The following is a 26,468-nucleotide window of genomic DNA, read 5'->3' on the forward strand; positions in this document are numbered from 1 at the left end:
GAAGATTCCGTTTTCCCTCACAAGTCCTAGTATTCTCCTCAGTATTTTCCTTTCGAATGTGTCGAGTTTGTTTTTGGATGTTGCTTTCAGGGCCCAGACTTCACTGCCATATCATGCTATTGGTCGAATTAAGGTTTTATAGATTCTCATCTTTGTATTTCGGTGGACCCTTTTAGACCGAAATATATGGGAGAGGGCAAAATAAGCTATGTTTTCCTGCGTTATTCTCTTCAATGTTTCTCCATCTTCTGATCCGTCGGCATATATTTCTACTCGCAGGTATATAAACTTTCCAACCGTTTCAATGTCACCTTCATGTATAATGTTTTGTGGGACTATATTTCTTCTCGTCTGAGTCATTATTTTTGTTTTTTCTGTGTAAATTTCCAGACCAAGCCTTTTTGTTTGTATTTTTAACTCTGCGTATGTTTCCTGTGCTTCTGTTGATGTTCTACTCATAATATTAATATCATCGGCATAAGCGGCCAGTTGAACCGCTCGGTTGGTCAGTAGGTTTTCTTGTCCAGTTTGCATTTCCCTAACCGCATACTTCAGTGCCAGGTTAAACACCCAGTTGGGGCCAGCCCATCTCCCTGCTTTAGTCCCTGCGAAATTTTGAAAAAGTGTGTCCGGTGTATTCGTACACATGCATGATACAATAACCCAAGATACGACACGTAGCGTTCCTAATTTCGTTCAGGTCGCGCATGACGTCACGTTGTGAGTGGATCCTTTAAATTTCGAATGCATTGCCATTATGATTTTGGGATTTTAGCTTTTAATATCAGTTGTGAAATTTTCTAGAAGTATGTTTAGTATGACTAAATATAATTATTGAGAACATAATCTAATAATAGAAATCAATTACAAACATGATTTTTTTATTATTATGCAAGATTCATTATACAGTGAGCACGTAAAGGTTGGAATAAATTCATTTTCTCGAGAATGGACAATGTTGGAAAAAAATCCCACAATAGGTCAATTTTTATTTTTAAATTACGACTTTTTGGCATATATATCATACCAGTGACGTCACCCATCTGCGCGTGATGACGTCATCGATGATTTTTTTAAATGAGAATAGGGGTCGTGTGATAGCTCATTTGAAAGGTAATTCAATTCTCTATTGAGTAATATAAACATTAACATAATTTTTTATACAGGGTGTCCAAAAAAAATTTTTTTTGATTAAATTTATTGACATAAAAAGAAGAATGTATGTAATTTATTTAATTCAAAATACATTTTACTGCTCTCAGAAAACAGAAAAAAATGTTTATTTGAAAAATAATCATGGTTTTCGCTTAAATTAAATGTTTAAACTGTCACGAGGCTGGTGGGTGGCTGCTTTAATATTGAATTTAAGCAAAAAACAATATTTATCTGCCAAATAAACATTTTCTCCTGTTTCCTGATAGCAGGAAAACGAATTTTGAATTAAATAAATTACACACATTCTTCTTTTTATGTCAATAAATTTAATTCAAAAAATTTTTTTTGGACGCCCTGTATAAATAATTATGTTAATGTTTATATTACTGAATATAAAATTGGATTACCTTTCAAATGAGCTATCACACGATCCCTATTTTCATTTAAAAAAATAATAGATGACGTCATCACGCCCAGATGGATGACGTCACTAGTATAATATATATGTCAAAAAGTCGTAATTTAAAAATAAAAATTGACCTGTTTTAGGATTTTTTTCCAAAGTCGTCCATTCTCGAGAAAATGAATTTATTCCAACCTTTACGTGCTCACTGTATATTAAACTGTATAATACATGTACTTACGATGAAATAAAGGTAACAATAAAGTTATAATGTGTTAAATGATAAAAAAAGTTAAATCTGCGGTAGTTATGAAACCCATCACTTATATGTTATCACTTCAAGATTTCTTATTCATTAAGTAATTATACAGTATAAATTAAAGAAATATGGAACATAGCTTTTTAAGACACAGTGTTTGAACTGCATTTGAGATAGTGGACCAATATAAAAGTTCCAGACATTAAAACCAGAAATCATAGCAACATTAACATTGGCATGTAGAAAATATCTTTGAACTAGAACCTCCTACTTCTATCTCTCTTTTTGGGAGTTTACTAAAATAGCGAGCCCAGCCGAATGAGCCGAAAGTACATAATCGGACTTAAGGGTCCGCACCGCGCCAAGGAATAGAACCGAACCGAACCCACTACCTACATGCACAGACAAGGCGATTGCAGATACGCGGTACGAATGGGTTATTATTTTTATGTTTTTGGATATGTATTTAAATGTTTAAAACATATAATTTAACCTAAAATATTTATTTTAATATTTATAGTGCTAAATATTTCATGTGTATCTATTTACGGATAGTGATGATTGGCATTATACATAATATTATGTATATTGTTCTAAAGCTATTTTTTGTGGCGTTTGTGTAATTTATTTTTATAAATGGAAATAAGCCACAATTTAACTTAAAAAATGATTTTGTTAACGTTTCGACCTCCACTTCGGACGTCGTTGTCAAAATACACAGTATTAATAAATTAAACAAAAATGTTGTTGCTTAGTAAAAAAAAATTCTTCTAATAATATAATTTATTCTAACTCATCCATATCGGCAATTATTAGAAGATTTTTTTTACTAAGCTACAACATTTTTGTTTAAATTATTAATATTTTGTATTTTGACAACGACGTTCGAAATAAAAGTTAACGAAATAATTTTTTAAGTTAAATTGTGGCTTATTTTGTATTTAGAATAATAAATTACATAAACGCCACAAAGAAATAGCTTCAGACAATATTTTAGGTGAAAAAATATGTTTTAAATAGGTACGTATCCATAAACTTATAAAAATAAAATAATCTATTCGTACCGCGTATGCACAAAAAGCTAGAAGGATCTGCAAATTCTGCAATCGCCTTCTGCATGTAGTCAGGTCGCCGGTCGGTTCGGTTCTATTCCTTGGCGCGATCGCGAGGCGGACCCATAGGAACCGGTCGTATAATAATTCTTATACCTGATTCTGACCTAGAGGTGGGCTAGAAGTATTTGCAATCATGTAACCGTAACCCATCGTATTTTTTATCTGATTGTGATTTAACAGAGCAACAAAATAGTTATTATTTTGTCTAGAGTCTAGGTCATGATTATAAAATTAGGTCTGTTAGAATGAGAAACAATTTTATTCAAAAAGAGTTTTTGTAATGAAAATAATATTGCATTAATAAATAATTTCATGTTTTTTTCATTGTCTTAATTGTTATTAGAAAATCTAACAAGAGCATAGGCGCCAAATTTCGGGCCAATGCTTTCTCAATGCATTCATTTTTTTCGAATTAAGAAAATAATAAGTATTTTTGAAAAATATAAACGCGGAATGAAAGATTACATTATTATCTAGGGCCGAAAGTCCATTAACATAAAAAAACTGTCATTTGAATGAGATATTTGAAATTAAAAATCACACTCAATTTTCTCTTCTTTTTACCGCTGTAACTTATATTAGAAGTTATAGAACACATTATAGAAGTTTTCAGGGACATTTAGCACTCGGTAATTATGTAATTTTTTATTCTGCTTTTAAATTTTTCAAAAATACTTACTAGTTTTCTTAGGATTCGAAAGAAATAAATGCATTTAAATAGCATTGTCCCGAAATTTTGCGCCTACCCTCTTAAAAACGAAATACAAAGTAAACTTTAAATGCCAGTATTTGCTACAAATACTTATTAGTTACTATTTGGTATCCGGATCTGCAGATGTTTTCTCATGTTCTAATAAAATTTGAGTCGTAAATCCTTTATCTTTTTGTTCCATTCCAAGTTTTTCTGCAATAAGAGCGATTCTATTTTCTGTGTTATTTCCTCATTTGTTGGATCCTTAAAAGGAATTAGTCGAAACCTTATTCTGCCAAGAAAAGTTGAAACAGTTTATCGACAGTTTAATAAAATACTCATACATTGTTGAACTAGTGATGAGCGAGACTGGTCTTGGTCTTGCGGTCTTGGTCTTGGTCTTGCAGCAAGACCAAGACCAAGACCGCCTTTTGGTTGCAAGACCAAGACCAAGACCAAGCTTGCAAGAACAAGACCAAGACCAAGACCGAACCTTGCAAGACCACGCAAGACCAAGACCAACCTGCAAGACTCTTGCACTTTTTTGAGAACAATTGGTTTTTATTATTTAACTTTATTTTTTTAGTTCAATAATATATACTGACATTGTAAGAAACCTTAAACAATATCGAATTTTTAAAATACATAATATTTTGGTTATATTTTTAAGTCGTTTTGATTAAGTCAAACGGTTTGCATTTTCTCAACCTTCAAAGTGTCCAGATACAAGTTTTCAAACGGCGACAGTTCAAGGACAATTGAAATTACTTGTAAGACAAAAAAATGCAATTATAGATAGGGTAATCCATTAAAAAAAAATGCAATTAAAAACGGTTTTTATGTACCAGTTGTTTTCGCTTTTTTGTCTAATAAAAATACTGACACTTATTTCAATTCTTTTCGCATAATCGAGGAAAAATGTAGGTCGTTAAATTTAAAATGAATACAAAAAATATCATAATAGATTTTGAAAAGGGATTCACAATGCTGTGAAAGCATTCTGGCCTGAATAAAAAATAACTGGTTGTCGATTGTAATGTGTCAAGCTTGGTATCGCAAAATCCTAAGCTTAGGTTCAGTTTCTGAATATAATGACAAAAATTCCAATACTGGGAAATTTTTAAAATTATTTTTTGGATTAATTTTTTAAAATTAACGAAAGTTGGAAGTTGAATTATTTGTGAAAATCCCGGATGACAAACGTGTAAAGAATTTTACTGATTTCATAGTTGAAAACTATTTGGAAGAATCTAGGTTTTCCCCAGAAAGGGGCAGTAAAAAATAGTATGTGCCGCACTTGAAATGCGTGCACATCATTTCAGTGTGTTTTAAATTCTAGTTTTTACTACCCACATCCGAATATTTTCAACTTTTTAAATGTCATAATGGGTATTCAATCCAAAAATATGTGAAAATAAAAAGTGCGAATAACTCGTGTTACGAGAGCAATGTAGTTTAAATAAAATTAAAGAACTGCAAGATAACAAATTACAGAATTAAGCGTTTATAACTCCCCATTAGGTTTAGTTATTATGTTATAGTATTAGGTTTATAAATAGGTATGGTAAATATGTACGTATTTACTAAAAAGTATGTTTTAGTTAGTTTATAAAAAAATTTAATTATATTAAATAATGATTAAATAGAGTAAAAAATATTTGATTTTTGTGTTCTCTTAAAAAAATTTAATTTATGTTCTTAAATTTGACCCTCGTAGGATAAATACTACAGTGTTCGAGTGAAAGGAGCAGATCATTATCTGTTAACAACTATAAACCGTTTATCCCTTTTCGTAAAATCCGTGAATTGAAGGTCCCCGACCATTTGTGGCACCTTTAAGAAGCTCTTTTTTTAACATTTTATTAAAATACAGGGGCAATAAACAATAATCCAGACTCAAGACGTGGTCTGAAGGCAGCGGCAGGTATCGGCAGCATGCAAAACACAACGTGACACAACTGAAGGCCGGCAATTGCAACAAGGGTTGTAAATGCAGGTTTTTCCTACTGATAAACATTACCATTATAAAAATATACTCTAATCTCTTTATATAGAGAGAAATAAAATAGCAAAGATGTGACGTTTGTAACGTTACAAGGTCATTAGGTGAATGTATAATGTTAAAATTGGTATCCGTTTGAAACTACATTCTACATTCTGTTAAAATTTTAAAGCAAAAAATTAAGTTTCATTCTTCACATCTTTATTAATTTCAATGTACATTTTATTCGAAATTGTTTGGTTCAAATTATTACCACCAAAAAAGCAAGACCAGCAAGACTCTTGCAGCAAGACCAAGAACAAGACCGGCTAGTGCAAGACCAAGACCAAGACTGCCTTTTAGCTGCAAGACCAAGACCAAGACCAAGCTTGCAAGAACAAGACCAAGACTAGCCTTGTCTTGGTCTTGTTCTTGTTTTGCTCATCACTATGTTGAACTAGTGTTTACGTACATATTTGTTATGCTTATAATAGCCTTAACAATTTCTTCTAGCTGAATAAATCTTTCCAACATATAAAATGTCGAATTACAACATGTGGAAACATTTGCAGTAATTTGAGAGGATTCCCGTTTCCTGGATTTTTTCAAAACCTAAAAGTTTAGCAGTTGCTTGTAGAACTCTTTTTAAAGTGGCTAATGGTATTTTTTATTTTGGTTAAATTTTTAATGATTTTCTTATATCACTTTTGATAACAACATCTGAGGTAGAAGTTGAAACGTCAATAAAATCATTTTTTTAAGTTAAATTGTGGCTGATTTCCTCATCCTTTAAGCCATCGTTCACAATAAAGTTTATTTATTGTGTGTGCAAAGCATCCAAAATGTTTCATTTTCACATCATTTTGTACCACCTTTAACATTTTGTGCATTATAGGAAACAATAATGTATTAAAATTTTGTTTTCTAAGTTCTCTAAGTTTGATAAGACAGCTTTATCTTACAAATATTGCATGATGCATAATTATCATCCACTTATATAAAAACGTTCCATAAACTACTAAATTTTTCTATTTTTGTTTATCACTAATGGCATGGTATGCGTTCTAATAGCAAACCCAATTTTGTAATAGTGACCTAAACAAAGTAATAACACGTGTAGAATTTTACGATGGTCCACAGTGGTAACACTTTTTATTAGGAGTTTAATATACGAATATTTCGTTGCTCTGTTAAATCACAATTGAATCGGTCATTGCGAAAACAATCTAAGACCATATTTTGGGTAAAATGACGACGCTTTTCAACGCCATTAAATTTACAATTACATTATACATAAACATTTAAACTTGTTTTGCCTTTCAGAAAGATTCATTTATAACCCATAATACTTATACAGAGAGCACGTAAAGGTTGGAATAAATTAATTTTCTCGAGAATGGACAATTTTGGAAAAAAATCCCGAAACAGGTCAATTTTTATTTTTAAATTACGACTTTTTGTCATATATATATATCATACTAGTGACGTCACCCATCTGGGCGTGATGACGTCATCGATTATTTTTTTAAATGGAAATAGGGGTCGTGTAATAGCTCATTTGAAAGGTAATTTAATTCTCTATGCAGTAATATAAACATTTACATAATTATTTATATAGGGTGTCCAAAAGAAATTGTTTTGAATTAAATTTATTGACATAAAAAGAAGGATGAATGTAATTTATTTAGTTCAAAATACATTTTACTGTTCTCAGAAAACAGAAAAAATGTTTATTTGGAAAATAATCATTCCTTTTCGCTTAAATCAAATGTTCAAACTGTTAAGAGGAAGGTGGGTGGCGGCTTTAATATTGAGTTTATGCAAAAAACAATATTTATTTGTCAAATAAACATTATTTCCTGTTTTTTCTGACAGCAGTAAAATGTATTTTAAGTTAAATATATTACACAAATTCTTCTTTTTGTCAATAAATTTAATTAAAAAAAATTTTTTTGGACACCCTGTATAAATAATTAGTTAATGTTTATATTACTGAATAGAGAATTGAATTACCTTGCAAATAAGCTATCACACGACCCCTATTCTCATTTAAAAAAATTACAGATGACGTCATCACGTACAGATGGGTGACGTCACTAGTATCATACATATGTCAAAAAGTCGCAATTTGAAAATAAAAATTGACCTGTTTTGGGATTTTTTACCAAAATCGTCCATTCTCGAGAAAATGAATTTATTCCAACCTTTACGTGCTCACTGTATAAAATATTGTATTATCTCGGAATATCCAACTATTAATGAAAATATTTTTACGTTTCCTTAAAAGTTTACACATTGTAACATGAATTGTTTTCACAATGACTGATTCAGTTACAGACAAAAATCACAATGAATAAAATATCACTATCGTAAATTAGCCCACCTCTAGACTCGTTCCGTTGATTTAAAACAGAATGAAATGGTAAATGTAGGCGGGCTTTTGCATTTACGTAGCTTAGTTCAGAATCCAGAAGTCGACTGAGGTATTGTACTTGTATAATATAATAATTATTTGAAAATATTTTGTTGGCCAACCGCCTAGAGCCGAAATACATGTATTGGCTATGATCCGTTTAAATATCGCTGGACCTGTATAGTGCGCTGGAATACATGTTACACCCTTGTTAACTTATTTATTTTTAGCACATAAGCAAAACACTCGGACAGGTCGATTTTTAAAATAATCATAGTATAACGATAGTATATTATAGCATCAATGTTTCGAACTTTACGCGATCCCTCTTCAGGTGACAGGCACAACTTTGATTTTTTTTAAATGGGAAAGTACATCATGTGATGCATCATTTAAAAGCTTTTGAAATACTGATTACAAAAATGTACAATACTGTAATCCTATTTAAGAGCGTAGGCGCAAAATTTCGGTTAAATTAATTTTAAATGCATTAATTTTTTTCGGATCCTGAGAAAACTAATAAGTATTTTTGAAAAAATTAAACGCAGAATGAAATATAACCCTATTATCGAGGGTCGGGACTCCCTGAGTACTTTTATAATGTTTATTTTAACAAGTCACAGGAGTGAAAAAAAGAGAAAATTTAGTCTGATTTTTAATTTCAAATATATCATTTAAAAGAAACTTTTTGTTTAGTCTAAGAGACTTTCAGCCCTCCATAATAATGTAATCTTTAATTCTGCGTTTAAATTTTTCAAAAATAATTAGTTTTTTCACAAGTCGAAAAAAAAAAATGAATGCGTTTAAAAGTAATTCGACCGAAATTTTGCGCCTATGCTCTCAAATAGGAGTTAAGTATTATAAATTTTTATAATCAGTATTTCAAAAGCTTTTAAATAAGATATTACATTATGTACTTTCCCATTTAAAAAAGTCAAAGTTATGCCTGTCACCTGAAGAGGAATCGCGTAAAGTTCGAAACATTGATGCTATAATATACTAGAATTATTTTAAAAATCGACCTGTCCGAGCGTTTTGCTTATGTGCTAAAAATATAAGGGGGGTAACACTCATTCCAGCGCACTGTATTTATGCTCACACCTCCTAATGGATATTCAAATATACTGGATATAAGGACTATTCAAATCTAACGATGAATATAATATTTTTTTCTATGGATTTATGGATGCTATACAATGTGCAACTTCTCTCACTACTTACATACATTCAAAACGAACAATTTCTCAGGCAGTGAGAAAAGTCGGCCATTGCAGTGAGAAATATTTTTTCTCACGGGTTCACCGCCGGTTTACATACATAGGATCGCCATTTCCATGGTAACATGCCCAATACAAACACAATTATTTTTGTCAAATAAAATGTGTTCTAACTTGTCCAAACTTATCAAAAATTACCTTTTAAGACCATTCAACTGTGAGTTATAATTTTAAATAAATAAAGTATATAAATATTAAGAATATTAAATACCTATGTGTATATATGTATTTTATTTCAATTTAGGCATATATTATACCTAAAAGCACCTAAATTATTTAATTTTGAAATTTTAACTCTTGACAAAAACGCATCCATAGAAAAAGTACAGTGTACAACACGAGAGAAAATGACATATTTCTCTCTCGCTTGATTTGCGGCACTCGCCTCGTGCCTAGGCTCGTGCCAACAAACTTCTGCGCTCGTGAGAAATATGTCTTTTTTCTCTCTTGTACAATATACTATTTATCTACAAATTTGCTTAATAATAAGAAAACACCAAGGTATTTAATTTATTCAATAAAAATTTGTTAACGTTAAAATTGTCTGCACGTTTACATAATTGTTTCCACACACATTACACTTTTTTGTCTTTTGGGAAACTAAAAAAAAAACTTGATATTTGTATCGAAAAATTGTGACTGATTGTCTACATTACAACCAAATACGGCACACCTCATTTTTAATAAAAGTTTAACAAATTATAAGTAAAATCAAATACTATTTACTGTAATACATCCAACTCCCACAGAAATCTGGAAGCACGTTGCCACTAGCGCGCTAGCGTCACTGTCGGCTTGAAGTGAAACTACGTTTTGAAAATGTAAAATTTGACGTAAACATTAAAATTTAATTTTATAAATTTTTGAATAACGAGCTAATTTTGGTAAATTAAATTTAATTAAAAATAGTTCAAACATTTATACAAAAACAATAATAAAGCAATTTTATAAATGTAAGGTTAGATTGCTCTGGTTATCACCGTACACCACTAGATGGCGCTATATTGTTTGCTTCCTCAAATATAATGGGAAATGTCAAGAGTTGTATGTATTACAATCAATAGAATTTGGTAAAATTCACCTTAAACACAAAAAAAATGTTTACTATACGACAACACTGAATGTAATGCTGTTCTACTCTCAGAGTGACGTAGCTACGTAGGCCCCGCCCACCTGCTCCATGTCATATCTTCAGAGTTATTGTATCATGGTACACATGCCTGAGTTTCATCCATTGTGCCTTTAATGAGCCTTATCAGCTTATGTGGTATTTGGGTCAAAACGGCAAACAGGTGTATGTTTTCAAAAAACTTTTGATAGTGTGTAAAAAATATTTTATTATCAGCTAAGTACTTTCGACACATAACGTGTCATCATCAGAGCTTCCTAAAAGGACATATTTAAGATAAGATTTTTTTATATAAAAAATAAGTGAAAAACTTACGTCCTCTTATAAAACCTTCATAGAAGAGCAGTTGCTAAACGACACAATAAAAAACATGTATACTGGGCAAAAGCCACAGATATAGGGTATAATAACCCTTTAAAGTGAATAAAATCACATCTAAATTCTTTTATTAATTAATAAGACAACATGGCTGAGTCAAACCATTTTGAGCCCACGTGAACAGCAGATCAGCTGAGGAAGACTGCCATTTATTAAAATGATAAAGAAGGAACTACAATCTTATGCGACCTCTATGTTCATAAATATTAATTAAAAATTGAAAATGACTAAAAAGCCATGTATAGGTTAAATGAAATTAAAGTTAGGATACTAAATTTTAAAGTTAAATTTTCAAAAAATTTCTCTATTATTACTATTGAAGTGAAATGTTAACGTGTATATTAAAAGTTATCAAAATTCTTCCAAAAACAAAACTGTTATAGTTTGACCAAGTGTAGAAGAAGTTAGATGAAATCATACCTAGGAGAAATATCATTTGACAAGCTCAGAGTTCGAAAGCTGTTATTAAAAATTAAAAATCGTATTGATTAATTCAGACAAATAACAAATATTTACTTGTTTACAAATATGTAAACAATGAACGAAAACTCAAGAATACCTAAAAGTAATGTTCAAAACACTTTCATAAATTGTTGGGTATACTGTATACTAAACCAAAATTACTAAAGAAATTTCTTAAAAATAGGATCAAATTTTCAATTTAATTGAATCTGGGTGTTAACACAGTTTTGAGGGTTTCTTTTCATTTCTCTACTTATTTCTAGATCTTCTAGTAGATTCATTTTGGTATAGTTATTATTAGGTATGTTGTGTAAGATCCTACTATGCTAACACGTCATCCACATATCTAAACCAATACAAGATTTTTTGTAAAGGATAGTGATTTGAAGAATTATTATCAAAGATATTAATCTCAAGGTTGTTAAGGAACAGATCTGCTAGAAAAGGTGATAATGGATTTCCCATTGCAAGGCCTTGTGCCTGTCTATAAATAATGTTGTTAAAAGAAAAGAAATCTTGTGATAAACAAATTTTAAGTAAACCCAATAAGTGGGAAATTGTATCTTTATTAATGTTATTGTTAATAAGTAAATTCTCCACTATAGGAATGGTTTCATCTCTTGGTACGTTCGTAAACAAATTACTAACATCGAATGAAACTAAAAAGAAATCTCTGGGTAAATTTAAAACTGACAATTTATTAACTAGATCAGTAGAATTTTTAACAGAATAATTAGGTTGCAAAGACATTGAAGATTGTAAAATGGTATTAATTCCTATAGTGGAGAATTTACTTATTAACAATAACATTAATAAAGATACAATTTCCCACTTATTGGGTTTACTTAAAATTTGTTTATCACAAGATTTCTTTTCTTTTAACAACATTATTTATAGACAGACACAAGGCCTTGCAATGGGAAATCCATTATCACCTTTTCTAGCAGATCTGTTCCTTAACAACCTTGAGATTAATATCTTTGATAATAATTCTTCAAATCACTATCCTTTACAAAAAATCTTGTATTGGTTTAGATATGTGGATGATGTGTTAGCTATTATAGATGGAAATTCCTCAGATGCAGAAAATATTCTAGTTTCACTCAATAATTTACATCCAGCCATAACTTTCACTTTAGAAACAGAGTCTAACAATTCTATTAATTTTCTAGACTTAACATTGACTAGAATAGAGAACAAATTAAGTTTTTCAGTCTTTAGAAAACCAACTCAGACTGACCAGACTATCCCTAGATCTTCGAATCATCCTTTTCAACAGAAGATGTCTTCTTTTTATTGCTATATCCATCGTTTACTTAGCTTACCATTATCAGATACAAATTTTACTTCTGAATTGGATATTATTAAACAACTTGCACATAGTAACGGTTACTCCCCTACTTTGGTTGATAACATTCTCAACAAATTAAGGAATAAAAGAAACAGATCTCTAGCTTATATTGCGACCCCGGACAACTCCAACTCAGCAGTTATGTATAGATCTATATCATACATAGGTTATCCTTCAGACAATATAGCAAAAATCTTAAATAACATTCCTAACTTAAAACTTTCATTTAAATGCAAAGATAACATCAAGTCAATTTTTTCTCATACTAAAGACAAAATTAAAAAAACTTCAAAAAGTGGCATTTACAAATTGTCATGTGGTGAATGCCCTGTGACCTACGTGGGTAGAACGATGCGACCTTTGGATACTCGTATCAAAGAGCATATGTCTAAGATCGATAAATCTAGCTTTGGTCATCATTTACATGCATCGAAACATAGCTTTAGTCCACAAAGAGATAGTAGGATCTTACACAACATACCTAATAATAACTATACCAAAATGAATCTACTAGAAGATCTAGAAATAAGTAGAGAAATGAAAAGAAACCCTCAAAACTGTGTTAACACCCAGATTCAATTAAATTGAAAATTTGATCCTATTTTTAAGAAATTTCTTTAGTAATTTTGGTTTAGTATACAGTATACCCAACAATTTGTGAAAGTTTTTTGAACATTACTTTTAGGTATTCTTGAGTTTTCGTTCATTGTTTACATATTTGTAAACAAGTAAATATTTGTTATTTGTCTGAATTAATCAATAAGATTTTTAATTTTTAATAACAGCTTTCGAACTCTGAGCTTGTCAAATGATATTTCTCCTAGGTATGATTTCATCTAACTTCTTCTACACTTGGTCAAACTATAACAGTTTTGTTTTTGGAAGAATTTTGATAACTTTTAATATACACGTTAACATTTCACTTCAATAGTAATAATAGAGAAATTTTTTGAAAATTTAACTTTAAAATTTAGTATCTTAACTTTAATTACATTTAACCTATACATGGCTTTTTAGTCATTTTCAATTTTTAATTAATATTTATGAACATAGAGGTCGCATAAGATTGTAGTTCCTTCTTTATCATTTTAATAAATGACAGTCTTCCTCAGCTGATCTGCTGTCCACGTGGGCTCAAAATGGTTTGACTCAGCCATGTTGTCTTATTAATTAATAAAAGAATTTAGATCTGATTTTATTCACTTTAAAGGGTTATTATACCCTATATCTGTGGCTTTTGCCCAGTATACATGTTTTTTATTGTGTCGTTTAGCAATTGCTCTTCTATGAAGGTTTTATAAGAGGACGTAAGTTTTTCACTTATTTTTTATATGAAAAAATCTTATCTTAAATATGTCCTTTTAGGAAGCTCTGATGATGACACGTTATGTGTCGAAAGTACTTAACTGATAATAAAATATTTTTTACACACTATCAAAAGTTTTTTTGAAAACATACACCTGTTTGCCGTTTTGACCTATTTAGAAGTGTGTACAAAGTCTTGCAGTCTTTTCCAGTTTATGTGGTATTGCCAAATCAGCCAATATACAGGGTGTCCAGAAACTCTACCGACAAACGAAGACAGGGGATTCTTCAGATAATTTTACGATAATTTAACCCAATTCACTTAGTACGAAAATGCTTCCTAAGGGAGCTAGAGCTCTTTAAAGATGGTGTCATGTAATTAGTTTTTCTTAAATACCTCAGAAGGCTTCTATTTAGAAAAACAAAAATTGGTACGCCTATTTATCTTCAAGATATAAATCTAATCCATCTATTGCAAATTTCTAGTACCGATCATAGGCGTCCGTTTTGGGTAGGGCAACGGTTATTTTATCGCATAACTTTTTTATCTTTAACTTTTATGCATTTCTGACACTGGAATATTAAGTTGTGAAGTATTCTAGTACTAAAAGTTACTCTTGTTTTAAATCGGTAGGACACACCGTTTTCTAGAAAAATCGATTTGAAAATTTTTCGCTTTTTGAATTAAAAAAAAATTCAAAAAAAACTGTTTAGAAAGACGAAAACTGCTACATTTATTTATATTCCAGAGATAAATCGATTTTATTAATTGCGAATTTCTATTACTGGTCATAGGCATCCGTTTTGGGTAGATCAACAGTTATTTTATAGCATAACTTTTTTGTTTTGAATTTTTGAGCATTTTTGACACTAGATTATTAAATTATGAAGTATTCGAGTACTAAAAGTTACTCTTACTTTATGTTGGTAAAATACTTCGTTTTTTGTTGAAAAGTTCTTTCAATTTTTTTTTTCAAATTCCAAAAACGAAAAACTTTCAAATCGATTTTTCTAGAAAACGGTGTGTCCTACCGACTTAAAGCAAGAGTACCTTTTAGTACTAAAATACCTCACAATTTAATAATCCGGTGTCAAAAATGCATAAAAAAGGACAAAAAAGTTATGCGATAAAATGCCCGTTGCTCTACCCAAAACGGACGCCTATGACCGGTACTAGAAATTTGCAATGGATGGAATAGATTCATCTCTGAAAAGTAAATATGCGTACCAATTTTCGTTTTTCTAAATAGAAGCGTTCTGGAGGTATTTAAGAAAAACTAATTTCATGACGCCACCGTCAAAAAGCTCTAGCTCCCTTAAGAAGCATTTTTGGACTAGGTGAATTGGGTCAAATTGTCTTAAAATTATCTGAGGAATATCCTGTCTTCGTCTGTCGGTAGAGTTTCTGGACACCCTGTATATTGGCTGATTTGGCAATACCACATAAGCTGATAAGGCTCATTAAAGCCACAATGGATGAAACTCAGGCATGTGTACGAATACAAATTATTCAAAACTTTCAAAACAAAAGATTCAAACTTTTAATACGCTTCGATTGATGTGTTACATGTACTATTTCTGAGACTATAATTTTTAACCGGAAATGATATAAAAGCCGAAATTTTACATTTGTTCTCATCTTGCTAAGGCACGTCGAATGATATATCGCTTATAATATTTCGGTGACTTTAAAACAGTACTTACGGTTGCAACTCTAAAACCGGAAGTCCGATGTCAAATTTCTCATCTTTAATGCCATCCTTGGGTTATAAGCCTTCATTCGACACCTCATTTTTGTCATTCTATCTGTATTAATAACGGAGAAGTTGTATTCGCAGACGGACAGACAGTCATGACACCGGAAATATATACACTAAGCTCAAAATTAACGCACCACCTTAAAAATGGGACATTTTTGATGTTGAGTATTTCCTAAACGTGTTGTCCGATTTTAGTGATTTTTTTAATATGTTATAGCTTTATTCTTCAAGAATATCGATGTAGTAATATTGTTGCTAAACAGATAAGTGTCATTGTATACCGGGTGTAACAATGATAGTGTATTTTTTCCTCAAAGTTTGGAACACCCTGTGGAATATTCTGGCCTATATAAAATATTGAAATTAAGACTAAACTGCAGCCTTAGGCTTTCTTAACATTATGCTTTTTGATTCATTCGCTTATGTTGGATAATAAAAAAGTTAGGTACTTTAACAACTACAAACTTTAAGGAGTAATTCTGCATGAAAAAATAATGACCGTTTGCTTTATAAACGTATGTCCGCAAATGCTTCGTTTCCGAGATACGGGATGTTGGATTTTTTCTTACAAACTGACGATTTATTTATTGCTCTAAAACCGGTTGAGATATGCAAATGAAATTTGGTAAGTTTTAAGAGGTAGTTATTGCGTATTTTTTGGTATACAATTAAGAATTTTATATTCACCATTGGCGTGCATACGGGTAATATGACCAGGTAATATGACCCGTATGCACGCCAATGGTGAATATAAAATTCTTAATTGTATGTCAAAAAATGCGCAATAACTACCTCTTAAAACTTCTAAATTTTATTTGCATACCTCAACCGGTTTTAGAGCAATAAATAAATCGTCAGTTTGTAAAAAAAATTCAACATCCCGTATCTCGGAAACGAAGCAGTTGCGGACATATGTTTATAAAGCAAAGGGTCATTATTTTTTCATGAAGAATTACTCCTTAAAGTTTGTCGCACTTATTTAGAAACACCCTGTATTGATGAATAACATGGCTAGTTGTTAAAGTACCTAACTTTTTTATTGTCCCACATAAGCGAATGAATCGAAAAGCAAAATGTTAAGAAAGCCTAAGGCTACAGTTAAGTTTTAATTTCAATATTTTATATACGCTGTAATATTCCACAGAGTATTCCAAACTTTGAGGAAAAACACACTATCATTGTTACACCCGGTATACAATGAGACTTACCTGCTTTGCAATAATATTATTACATCGATATTCTTGAATAATAAAGCTATAATCTACTAAAAAAATCACTCAAATCGGACAACAGATTGAGGAAATACGAGACATCAAAAATGTCCCATTTTTAAGATGGTGCGTTAATTTTGATGCTTAGTGTATTTGTTCTCGTCTTGCGAAGACGCGTCGACTAATATATCACTTGTACTATTCCAGTGACTTTAAAACAGTACTTCTGGTTGTATTTCTAAAACCAGAAGTCCTAGGTCAATTAGTCATCTTTAGTTCCATCCTTGGATTATAAGGTTTCATTCGACGCCTCATTCAGTTCAGTAAAATCACTAGCCAGTTGTGTGAGTTTAGCGAACCGACTATAATACCAATTTTCATTTCATAACAAATGGAACAGTCCGTTTATCATTAAGGACTCCCATTAAAGGGGAGGCCGTATACTCGTATAAACCTTTTTAAAATTGTTAATAAATTATTGCTTTCAAAATATACTCAAATTGTATTTTTCAACATCGTATTTATTTTATATAATAATTAAATTCACTATCAAGTGTCATTGATATTTTATTAATACTTTATGTAAAATTTAGTTTGACATTCACGAAGTGTCAAACTCAAATAATGTAAATAACCTATGCTTTGCTTAACAAATTCAGATTGAAAGACTAGCCTACTTACTAGCAACGATTTCAGCTGACTTTTAGTGTGTCCGGCAGAAAATAAAAGGATTGTGACGTCACATTTTAGAATTTTAGGTCGATTATCTTGAAGACGGTTAGAGATATCGAAATGGCGTTTTCAGATTTGGATTCAGAAGACACAACTACATAAGAATTCATCGGTAAATCTGCTCTAAGTATTGCAGGAGCGGCAACGCAATAACACACAGACTTTGCGAATTTATAAACGAAAAGTTTTTGTTGAAAATAAAATGATAAAAAATTATTTAAATCTGAAAACATTTCTTGTTGGAAATTCTTTCTGGTACATCCTTAATCAGTGACTTTTACAATTCTGTATGCCGGAGGTAAACACGATGTTAATTGCGAGCAATTATGAAGAACTTCAACATCCTATTAATAGGATTACCACAACGTGTGATGAATATGGACTTAAGCTAAACACCGCAAAGACCAAGGTGATGGTTGTCAGTAAGACGCCAATACAACCGGAAGTATGGGCCATTCCACGAACATACGCCTGTTTTGGATTACTTCGACAACGAATATTTTACTGTGCAACATAAGAAGTACGAAAGTAAATGGCGCTAATAATTATTCCAATAAACAACAATGTAATTTGCAATTTACTTTTGTTCTTCTTATTTTGCACAGTAAAATATTCGTAGTCGAAGTAATCCAAAACAGGCGTATGTTCGTGGAATAGGGTATAGTAACAGCTTATGGTGAACAATTAGACAGAACTAACAGTATCACCTACCTTGGTTGTAATCTGAATGAGAACTAGGACATGAGCAAAGAAATTAGAATACCTATAGAGAAGGCCAGAGCTGCATTCTTTAAGATAAAGAAAGTTTTATGTGGAAACAACATTACTTTGAATCTTAAAATTAGATTAGTGAGATGTTATATGTGTTCTCTACTCTTTTGTACTGTGTCGAAGGTTGGACTTGAACAGATACTCTTCTCAAGAAATTGTAAGCCTTTGAAATTTGGGTATACCGAAGAATCCTACGAATAAGTTGGGTGGATAGAGTTCGTAACGAAGTTGTTTTGCACAGGATGGAAAAAGTCACGGAAGTCGTCAGAACAGTTGAAAATCGAAAACTTGAATATTTTGGCCATGTTATGCGACACCCAGAGAGTTATATATGTACTCCATTTAATAATACAAGGCAAGGTAGACGGAAGAAGAGAGCCAGGTCGAAGAAGAACGTCATGGCTTCATCCCTTTTCCGAGCTGCCGTTAACAAAATTGCTATAGCCAAGTTGATAGCCAACGTTCGATAATCGAGCACGGCACATGAAGAAGAAGAAGGAGGTAAAGGGTACTATGTCACAACTTTGTAATTTTACAGGAGAAGCGTTTTAAGTTTATTTTTGTGTTTCTTTATACACAGGATGTATGTTAATACACATTATGTTACAATCCCTTGTCTAATTTATTCTTCAGATTAGAGAGAGAGAGAGACATACTTTATTGATGCAATGTACCAAAAGGCCATCGACCGAAGTCTTTCAGCCACCTTCAGATTATTAACTTTCAAAATTGTGTTATTTAAAGCACATATTGTGATACTAAACTTGATTTATTTTTAATAACAAAAATTAAAACACAATGTAGTGGACATAGTGCTGTTAACCTCTTCAAGATGTTTTGGGTCATGGTACTAGATGTTTACTAAAAATGCATTATACAATGTTAAACTTTAATTTGTTTCTCCTTCATGACAAACATTACAGGGTAAAGTGTAATACTTTACCCTGCTTGTTTAATACTGGATTTATGTTGTAACTTCCTTCAACCATGTGGACATGAAACGAAACCCCTCTGCCTCTAAACAAAATTTGACATCAGGCTTTTTATAAAGTGATTATCTTTGATATTTTATAAAGCAAGACATAGTGCTTTATACCTCTCTGTGTAGAATTAAAAGTTCATTATAACTGCAGTATAATCCCAATATTGACAAAAATGGACATAGTGCTCTTTACCTCTGGCATACAGAATTTATAAGACAACAGACGACGAATATAGAAAACGAAAAGTACTCTACTATATGCAGTCGCATTCCGTTTTCATTCGTCTAGGAAAAGGACAGAAAGGAAGGACCCCGCAGAAACCTTATGGGAAATGGCTCTCTGTCAAATGCTCTGAAACTTTGGGTTCTGGTAGTCCTTGATGTATAGAACAAAAGACTCAATGAGCGCATAGCTCCAAAAAATCATGGTTGTAAGATATAAGCCTCTGAAGTTATAGGTACAGTGAGGACGTTTGAGTTGGAATAAATTCATTTTCTCGAGAATGGGCGACTCTGGAGATAAATTACGAATCAGGTCGATGTTTATTTTTATATAATAATTTTTTGGCATATTATATATCATAATAGTGACGTCATCCATCTGGGCGTGATAACACAATCGATGATTTTTTTAAATAAGAATAGGGGTTGTGTGATAGCTCATTTGAAAGGTTATTCAATTCTCTATTCACTGATATAAATATTAACATAATTATTTATACAGGGTGCCCAAAAATTTTTTTTAATGAAATTAGTTGAGACAAAAAGGAGAATGTATGTAATTTATTTAATTCGAAATACATTTTACTGCTGTCAGAAAACAGAAAAAAATATTAACTTGAAAAATAAACATTGCTTTTCGCCTCAATTAAATGATCAAACTGCTAAGAGGCAGGTGGGTGGCAGCTTTAATATTGAATTTAAGCGAAAAACAATATTTATTTATCAAATAAACATTTTTTCCTGTTTTCGGACAACAGTAAAATGTATTTCGAATTAAATAAATTATAATATACATTCTTCGTTTTGTCTCAATTAATTTAATTAAAAAAAAATTTGGGCACCCTGTATAAATAATTATGTTTGAGTTTATATTAATGAATAGAGAGTTGAATAACCTTTCAAATGAGCTATCACACGACCCCTAGTCTTATTTAAAAAAATCATCGATTGTGTCATCACGCCCAGGTGGATGACGTCACTAGATATGCCAAAAAATTATAATTTAAAAATAAAAATCGACCTGATTCGTAATTTATCTCCAGAGTCGCCCATAAACAAAAAATGAATTTATTCCAACTTAAACGTCCTCACTGTACCAATAACTTCAGAGGCTTATATCTTGAAACCATGATTTTTGGAGGCCATTGAGTTTTTGCGGGGTCCTTTCCTAGTGCACAAATCTGAGTAAAGATAGAAAAGAAAAAGACGGTTATGCTTGCTTTCAATTTAGAAGGATGCACAATCCCTGGACAGCTGTTTCTGTCTTCCTCAGTAGAGCTAGCTAGCGTGCACACCTCTGAAGCAAAACAAAGCCAACCCATCTCTTTATGTGAAATTTCAAAGATCATTTAAAATCCACTTTGGGACGTAATCAGCGACATCTCTTAAATAAACTGAAAAGTCTCAGATACAGAATCCTAGCTCTGCTCAGAAAGTTTGTAAGACAGAAATAGCTGTCTATCGCTCTGAACCTCAAAATGCAAGCATAAAGCTAAAAATGAAAGCAAGCAGAAACCGTCTGTTTTTTTTTCTCTCTTTACTTAGATTTTAGTACTAGGACTAAGAAATTTATTTCTGTCCTTTTCCTAGACGAATGAAAACAGAATGTGACTGACTATAGCAGTCCTTTTCGTTTTCTATATTCGTCGTCTGTTGTCTGATGAATTGTAAAAGTCACAGATTAAGGATGCACCAGAAACAATTTCCAACCCGAAAGTTTTTAGATTTAAATAATTATTTACCATTTTAATTTTTATTATAATGGTGGATTCTGTATCTGAGACTTTTTAATTTATTTAATAGATGTCGCTGATTGCGTCCCAAAGTGGATTTTAAATGATCTTTAAAATTCCACATAAAGAGATGAGTTGGCTTGGTTTTGCTTCACAGGTGTGCACGCTAGCTCTGCTGAGGAAGTCTGTAAAACAAAAACAGCTGTCCAGGGATTGTGCATCCATCTGAATCGAAAGCAAGCATAAACCGTCTTTTTCTTTTTTAATAGTATCAACTTGATTCAGTCGCCATCTACAGGAATATTTTGAATTGTATTAACCGTAACCGCTTATCCCATTGGAAATTTGTTTCTATGTTATATGTGTCTATATTCGTGGGTGTGTTTGTGCGGTCGTTTTCAGATATTATCGGTCATTATCGGGCTGTTTTCAAAATTGATTTGGGCAGCTGGAAAATTCTGTGGGCCGTTTGCTTGAAGGGTTATACATATTAACAAGGATAATATCTTTAATAATATTTATCTTTCATATTTGCTACCTGATTAATATTTTCGTTTCTTTTAATTTTTAGGTTGATGCCAGTGATGAAAAGATATCTAACTATTTACGATATGTTAACTGCGCTCGAAATGTTTATGAACAAAATGTAATAGCTTTTCAGTACCGTGGACAACTTTATTATAGAACTTCGAAAATGATTTTAAAATGAGAAGAATTATTAGTATATTATGGACCGAGTTATGCGAAAGAGTTGGGTATTGATCCTAAGAAATACTTTGAACCTCCAGAGGAAAAATCCCAACCTATATTTTTTACATGTAAATATTGTTATATAGGGCTGAGTACCGAATACTATCGAAGCAGTCATGAACTAAGGTGCCGATTCCACCCGAAAAGGTTAATTGTGTGTGATGAGAGTTTTGTGTGCCAGTATTGCAAATATAATTTAACTACAAAAGAAGTTTTATATTCGCATGAGAAGCATTGCAGGCAGAAAAAACTAATGTAAGTTGATTTCTCGTAATTGCATGTTTTATAAAATATATTAAATAGTTCTACATAATTAAAAAACAATGAGTTGACGACGCCAGTAATAGAATCAACTGTAGAAAGGGGATTACCATTGTATATAGCAAGAAAAAGATAAGAATACGTAGCAAAGATGAACTTCTAACCAATAATCCGTTATTAAACAAGTAACTAATAAGGAAGTATTGATATTTTGATCCATATTTGATTGAGTCCAATTAAAGTACAAGAGAGGCCAAATGTTTGAAGTACACATTCCATTCCAAAAACCATAATTTTTGTCTGCAGAAAAGTTCAGAGCCATAATATCACCAAAATTGACTTTGAAAATCTTCACTTAGGCAATTAATAATATAGCCAAACAATTGGTATCAATTAAGGTGCGTCCAGATTACTCGTGCTCCTACTCGTACTCGGACTTCTACTTGCAACTCGTGAAGATCGTTACTTGTCCTTGCTATCACTTGGCCTTCCACATAGACTTGTTCAGTTGGAAAAGGAAGAGCTTGCGGCAGCCAGTGTAGCTTTTATTGTGATATATTCCCTGTTAAAAAAATCGAAAATGAGAAAAAAAAAGGACGGTGGTGGATGACGTCACTGTTTAAAAGTCGAAGCGAATACAGTATAAGTAACTTACTTAGTGACTTTAATGTTGAACATCTCCACTTTCATGCATTATGTAGAATGTCGCGTAGTAATTTTGAAGAACTAATAACTTTAATTGGTCCAAAAATCATTAAGAAAAACACAACATTTGACAAGCAGTCAATTTCGCTTATTGTGCCAGAGGTATGCACTGGTTTATCAACTTGATGAAGTAGGCTGATATTTGATGTGCAAAAAACGAAAATGTTTAAAGGTAAACCAGAGAGAATACAATTCATCGGTTCCTATTCCGAATTTATTATTTTGGGCAACTTTTTGGCGAACCTTTTCTGTAAGTTGCCTCAGTAGTAAAGTGATTTTGCTTTTAATCTCTTGCAAATCTATATTTAGTTCCTGGGATATTTCCTTCCATGCATCGTTCTTTTTATTTATAATTTTATAAAATTTATTAGTACTGTCCCACAAAACTGCGTGTTTTTCGTACAGCTTTGTTAAATCAACCACACCATCGTTATGCCACTCCATTTTAAACATAAACCTGCACGATATGCACGCCCGATTAATACAAGTCAAATAAGTACAGAAAACGCGAAAATTTCCGTACAAATAAACTCGCAAGCTTACGCGAATTTCCTTTCTTGCGAGTATCTAAAGCGGTGGTTTCCCCGAGAGCGGTGCCAACAGGCTGCGATCGTGATACTGCGATGAATGACGTCATAAAAAACTGTACCATGCAAAATAATAGCGGTGGTTTCCAAGAATGGGTGAAGCCACCGCTTGCTGAGTTTGCACATTCCATTGCCGCAGTGAAGAACCTTGAATTTTTCACCGTAATCTGACGTAATTCGTCGCAGTGCTGCGGTCGCGGATTGTCGGTGCCGCTTTCGAGGAAACCAGTGCTTTATTACTTGTGTGGCTTGCGCTGCTCTGACTCCCGGCTCGTCGCGACGCGCGACGTACACATAGTCTAAGAGCTAGTGAGCCTTCCGACTAACGTTCTTCCTGTAAGGCTAGAAATTTGTATAGTGATAATTCATAGAACACCAAGACTAAAAACCATGACCTGGCAAGCATCAGCCCTGCACGTGTATCTACCAGGTGAATCGAAAAGTGCATAGTTTAGGGGAAAAATAAATTTTCTCCTGTAAGGTTTAAATTTAAGTATGTGTTTGAGTAAGTCATTTAGAAGAAATGTGTACAATGACAGGCGATTCTGAACAGCAAAGACCTTGCCAGGCGAGGGAAAATATTAGGGTTTTTTCCTCAAATTATTTTTTTTTCCTCGAACAAAGTTTTTTTAGGTTTTTTGAATCATTCCAAACAGAAAAGGTCTTTAGTGACTTTTCTCTTAGGTTAATAGTTTTTGATATATAAGCGATTTAAAAATTGCGAAATCGGCCATTTTTAACCGTCAAAACTATGTGAAAACGGAAAATTTCAATGTTGCCAATGTAGGTAGATATTCTTTAAACATCGATTGATGAAATCCCAAGGAGTTTTTTGCAATACAATATCGAAAACCCCTTTGTTTTTTAATTGCAAATCAAGCGGGCGCGACACTGTAGTATAAGTGAGGACGTTTGAGTTTGCATAAATTTATTACCTCGAGAATGAGCGAATTCGAAGAGAAATCCTCAGACAGATCAATTTTTATTTTTAAATTAGGAGTTTTTGGCATATATGATGACGTACAAGATGATTTTTCTAAATGAGAGTAGAGGTTGTGTGATAGCTCATGTGAAAGGCTATTTAATTCTCTATTCAGTAATATAAACATTAACATAATTATTTATACAGTGTGTACAAAAAAAAATTATTACACAAAAAAAAGAAAATATTTTTGTACACCCTCTATAAATAATTATGTTAACGTTTATATTACTGAATAGAGAATTAAATAACCTTTGAAGTGCCAAAGGCCATATTCTTAGGGATTCTATCCATCAATTGGATTTTTCATTAATTATGTCAATGCAACACATTTTGTCAATAATTAAAAGGTTTTTACCTATGTATTTTTGGTGGCTCAGCATGCCATGCCTGTAACAGCACTGATGATGCTCTACTTAGAACTAAAACGTTCTATGATAAATGTAGCTCTTTAGTGTTTTTTTTATATAAATTTACCTTTTATAAAGAACTTTTTCATTAAATTTATTTGTGATTGATGGTATACAACCAGCTACATGAAATTGTTTCTTGGGGATTCCAATAGGATTCTCTGAGTAGTGTTTACAGTCCGGTACCTAACACCCTAAATAACCCTAAAATAGCCCTAAATAACCCTAAATAAATAATTTACCCTAAATAAAGTACAAGCAATATATTCCATTTCTAAAAAAAACTTGGCATCCATCACTGTCAACACCGCGTGTGAATTAATTTATGTTTTTCATATCGTCTGTTGATTGGTGTTTCATTGGAAGTCGCCCCTCTCCCAAGGCAAATGTCTAGATCCGCAACGGTCCCTAGCATTTCTGTATTTATACATATAGTTTCAAAAGTTATGCATCACCCCTCGTATTCACAATGTTTACGCTTTTATAAATCCGTATCTTTATCACTATTTAATGGGCCTTTTTTATAAAAAATATACCATTTTTGGTTTTTTATTTTATTTGATTACCCATTTAATTGACCTGGTTTTGCCAAGCTGTAAACATTTGAAAAATTTATTCTGGTGAAATTTTTGAAAACATGATTAAAAATGAATCCTACTTTAATTTCTGAGTTGGACCGTTTAGAGAATTATCGATTTAGTTGAAGAAGGCCATTCACAGCGGTTCGTGGAGGGAAGAGTGGGTGTTTCGAGTGATGTCTCACGGGTATTAAATAGGTTTCTGGAGACAAACTCGATACAGAATAGAGCTCGGTCTGGTAGTCCCCGAGTTACCAATGATCGACAGAATAGATATATCAGAATTTCCATCCGTAGAAATTCTTCTATGTCTGTACCAGCTCTCCAAAGAGAATTCAGGCATGCTACAGGAGTCAGAGTATCGTTGGCTACAATAAGAAGAAGAATTTTAGACTCCGGTTTGAGGAGTCGTCGACCAATAAGAGTTCCTCAGCTACAACCTAGACATGTTTTGGACCGCCTCCAGTGGGTTCAAGAACACATAGAGCTCTCCAACTGTTTTGGAATTTTGTGCTTTTTTCAAACGAGACCATAATCCGTTTAAACAGTGATAACCAGCGAATTCGTATGTGGCTAGTTGTGCAGCTCTTGTCGGCTCTCGCCACACACAAATTCGCCGGTTATCACTATTTAAACAGATTCTGGTCTCGTCTGAAAAAAGCACAAAATTCCAAAACAGTTGGGGGAGCTCTATGTGCTCTTGAGCCCACTGGAGGTGGTCCAAAATATGTTTAGGTTGTAGCTGAGGAACTCTTATTGGTCGACGAATCCTCAAACCTGAGTCTAAAATTCTTCTTCTTATTGTAGCCAACGATACTCTGACTCCTGTATACCTGAATTCTCTTTGGAGGGCTGGTACAGACAT

The 26,468-nt window shown here is 32.2% G+C and overlaps 1 protein-coding gene across 1 annotated transcript in view; it reads left to right on the forward strand.

Moving 5' to 3' along the window:
* Positions 1-22,039, forward strand: part of LOC126890950 (histone-lysine N-methyltransferase PRDM7-like) — a 38,030-nt gene extending 15,991 nt beyond the window's left edge. The window contains exon 4 of the mRNA XM_050660125.1: positions 21,902-22,039. Within this exon, the coding sequence (XP_050516082.1) occupies positions 21,902-22,039 (138 nt within the window). The remainder of the gene's footprint in view (positions 1-21,901) is intronic.
* Positions 22,040-26,468: the final 4,429 nt, after the last annotated feature.

The sequence above is a fragment of the Diabrotica virgifera genome, chromosome 9 (genome assembly GCF_917563875.1).
Source record: "Diabrotica virgifera virgifera chromosome 9, PGI_DIABVI_V3a".
In the NCBI taxonomy this organism is placed as follows: Eukaryota; Metazoa; Arthropoda; class Insecta; order Coleoptera; family Chrysomelidae; genus Diabrotica; species Diabrotica virgifera.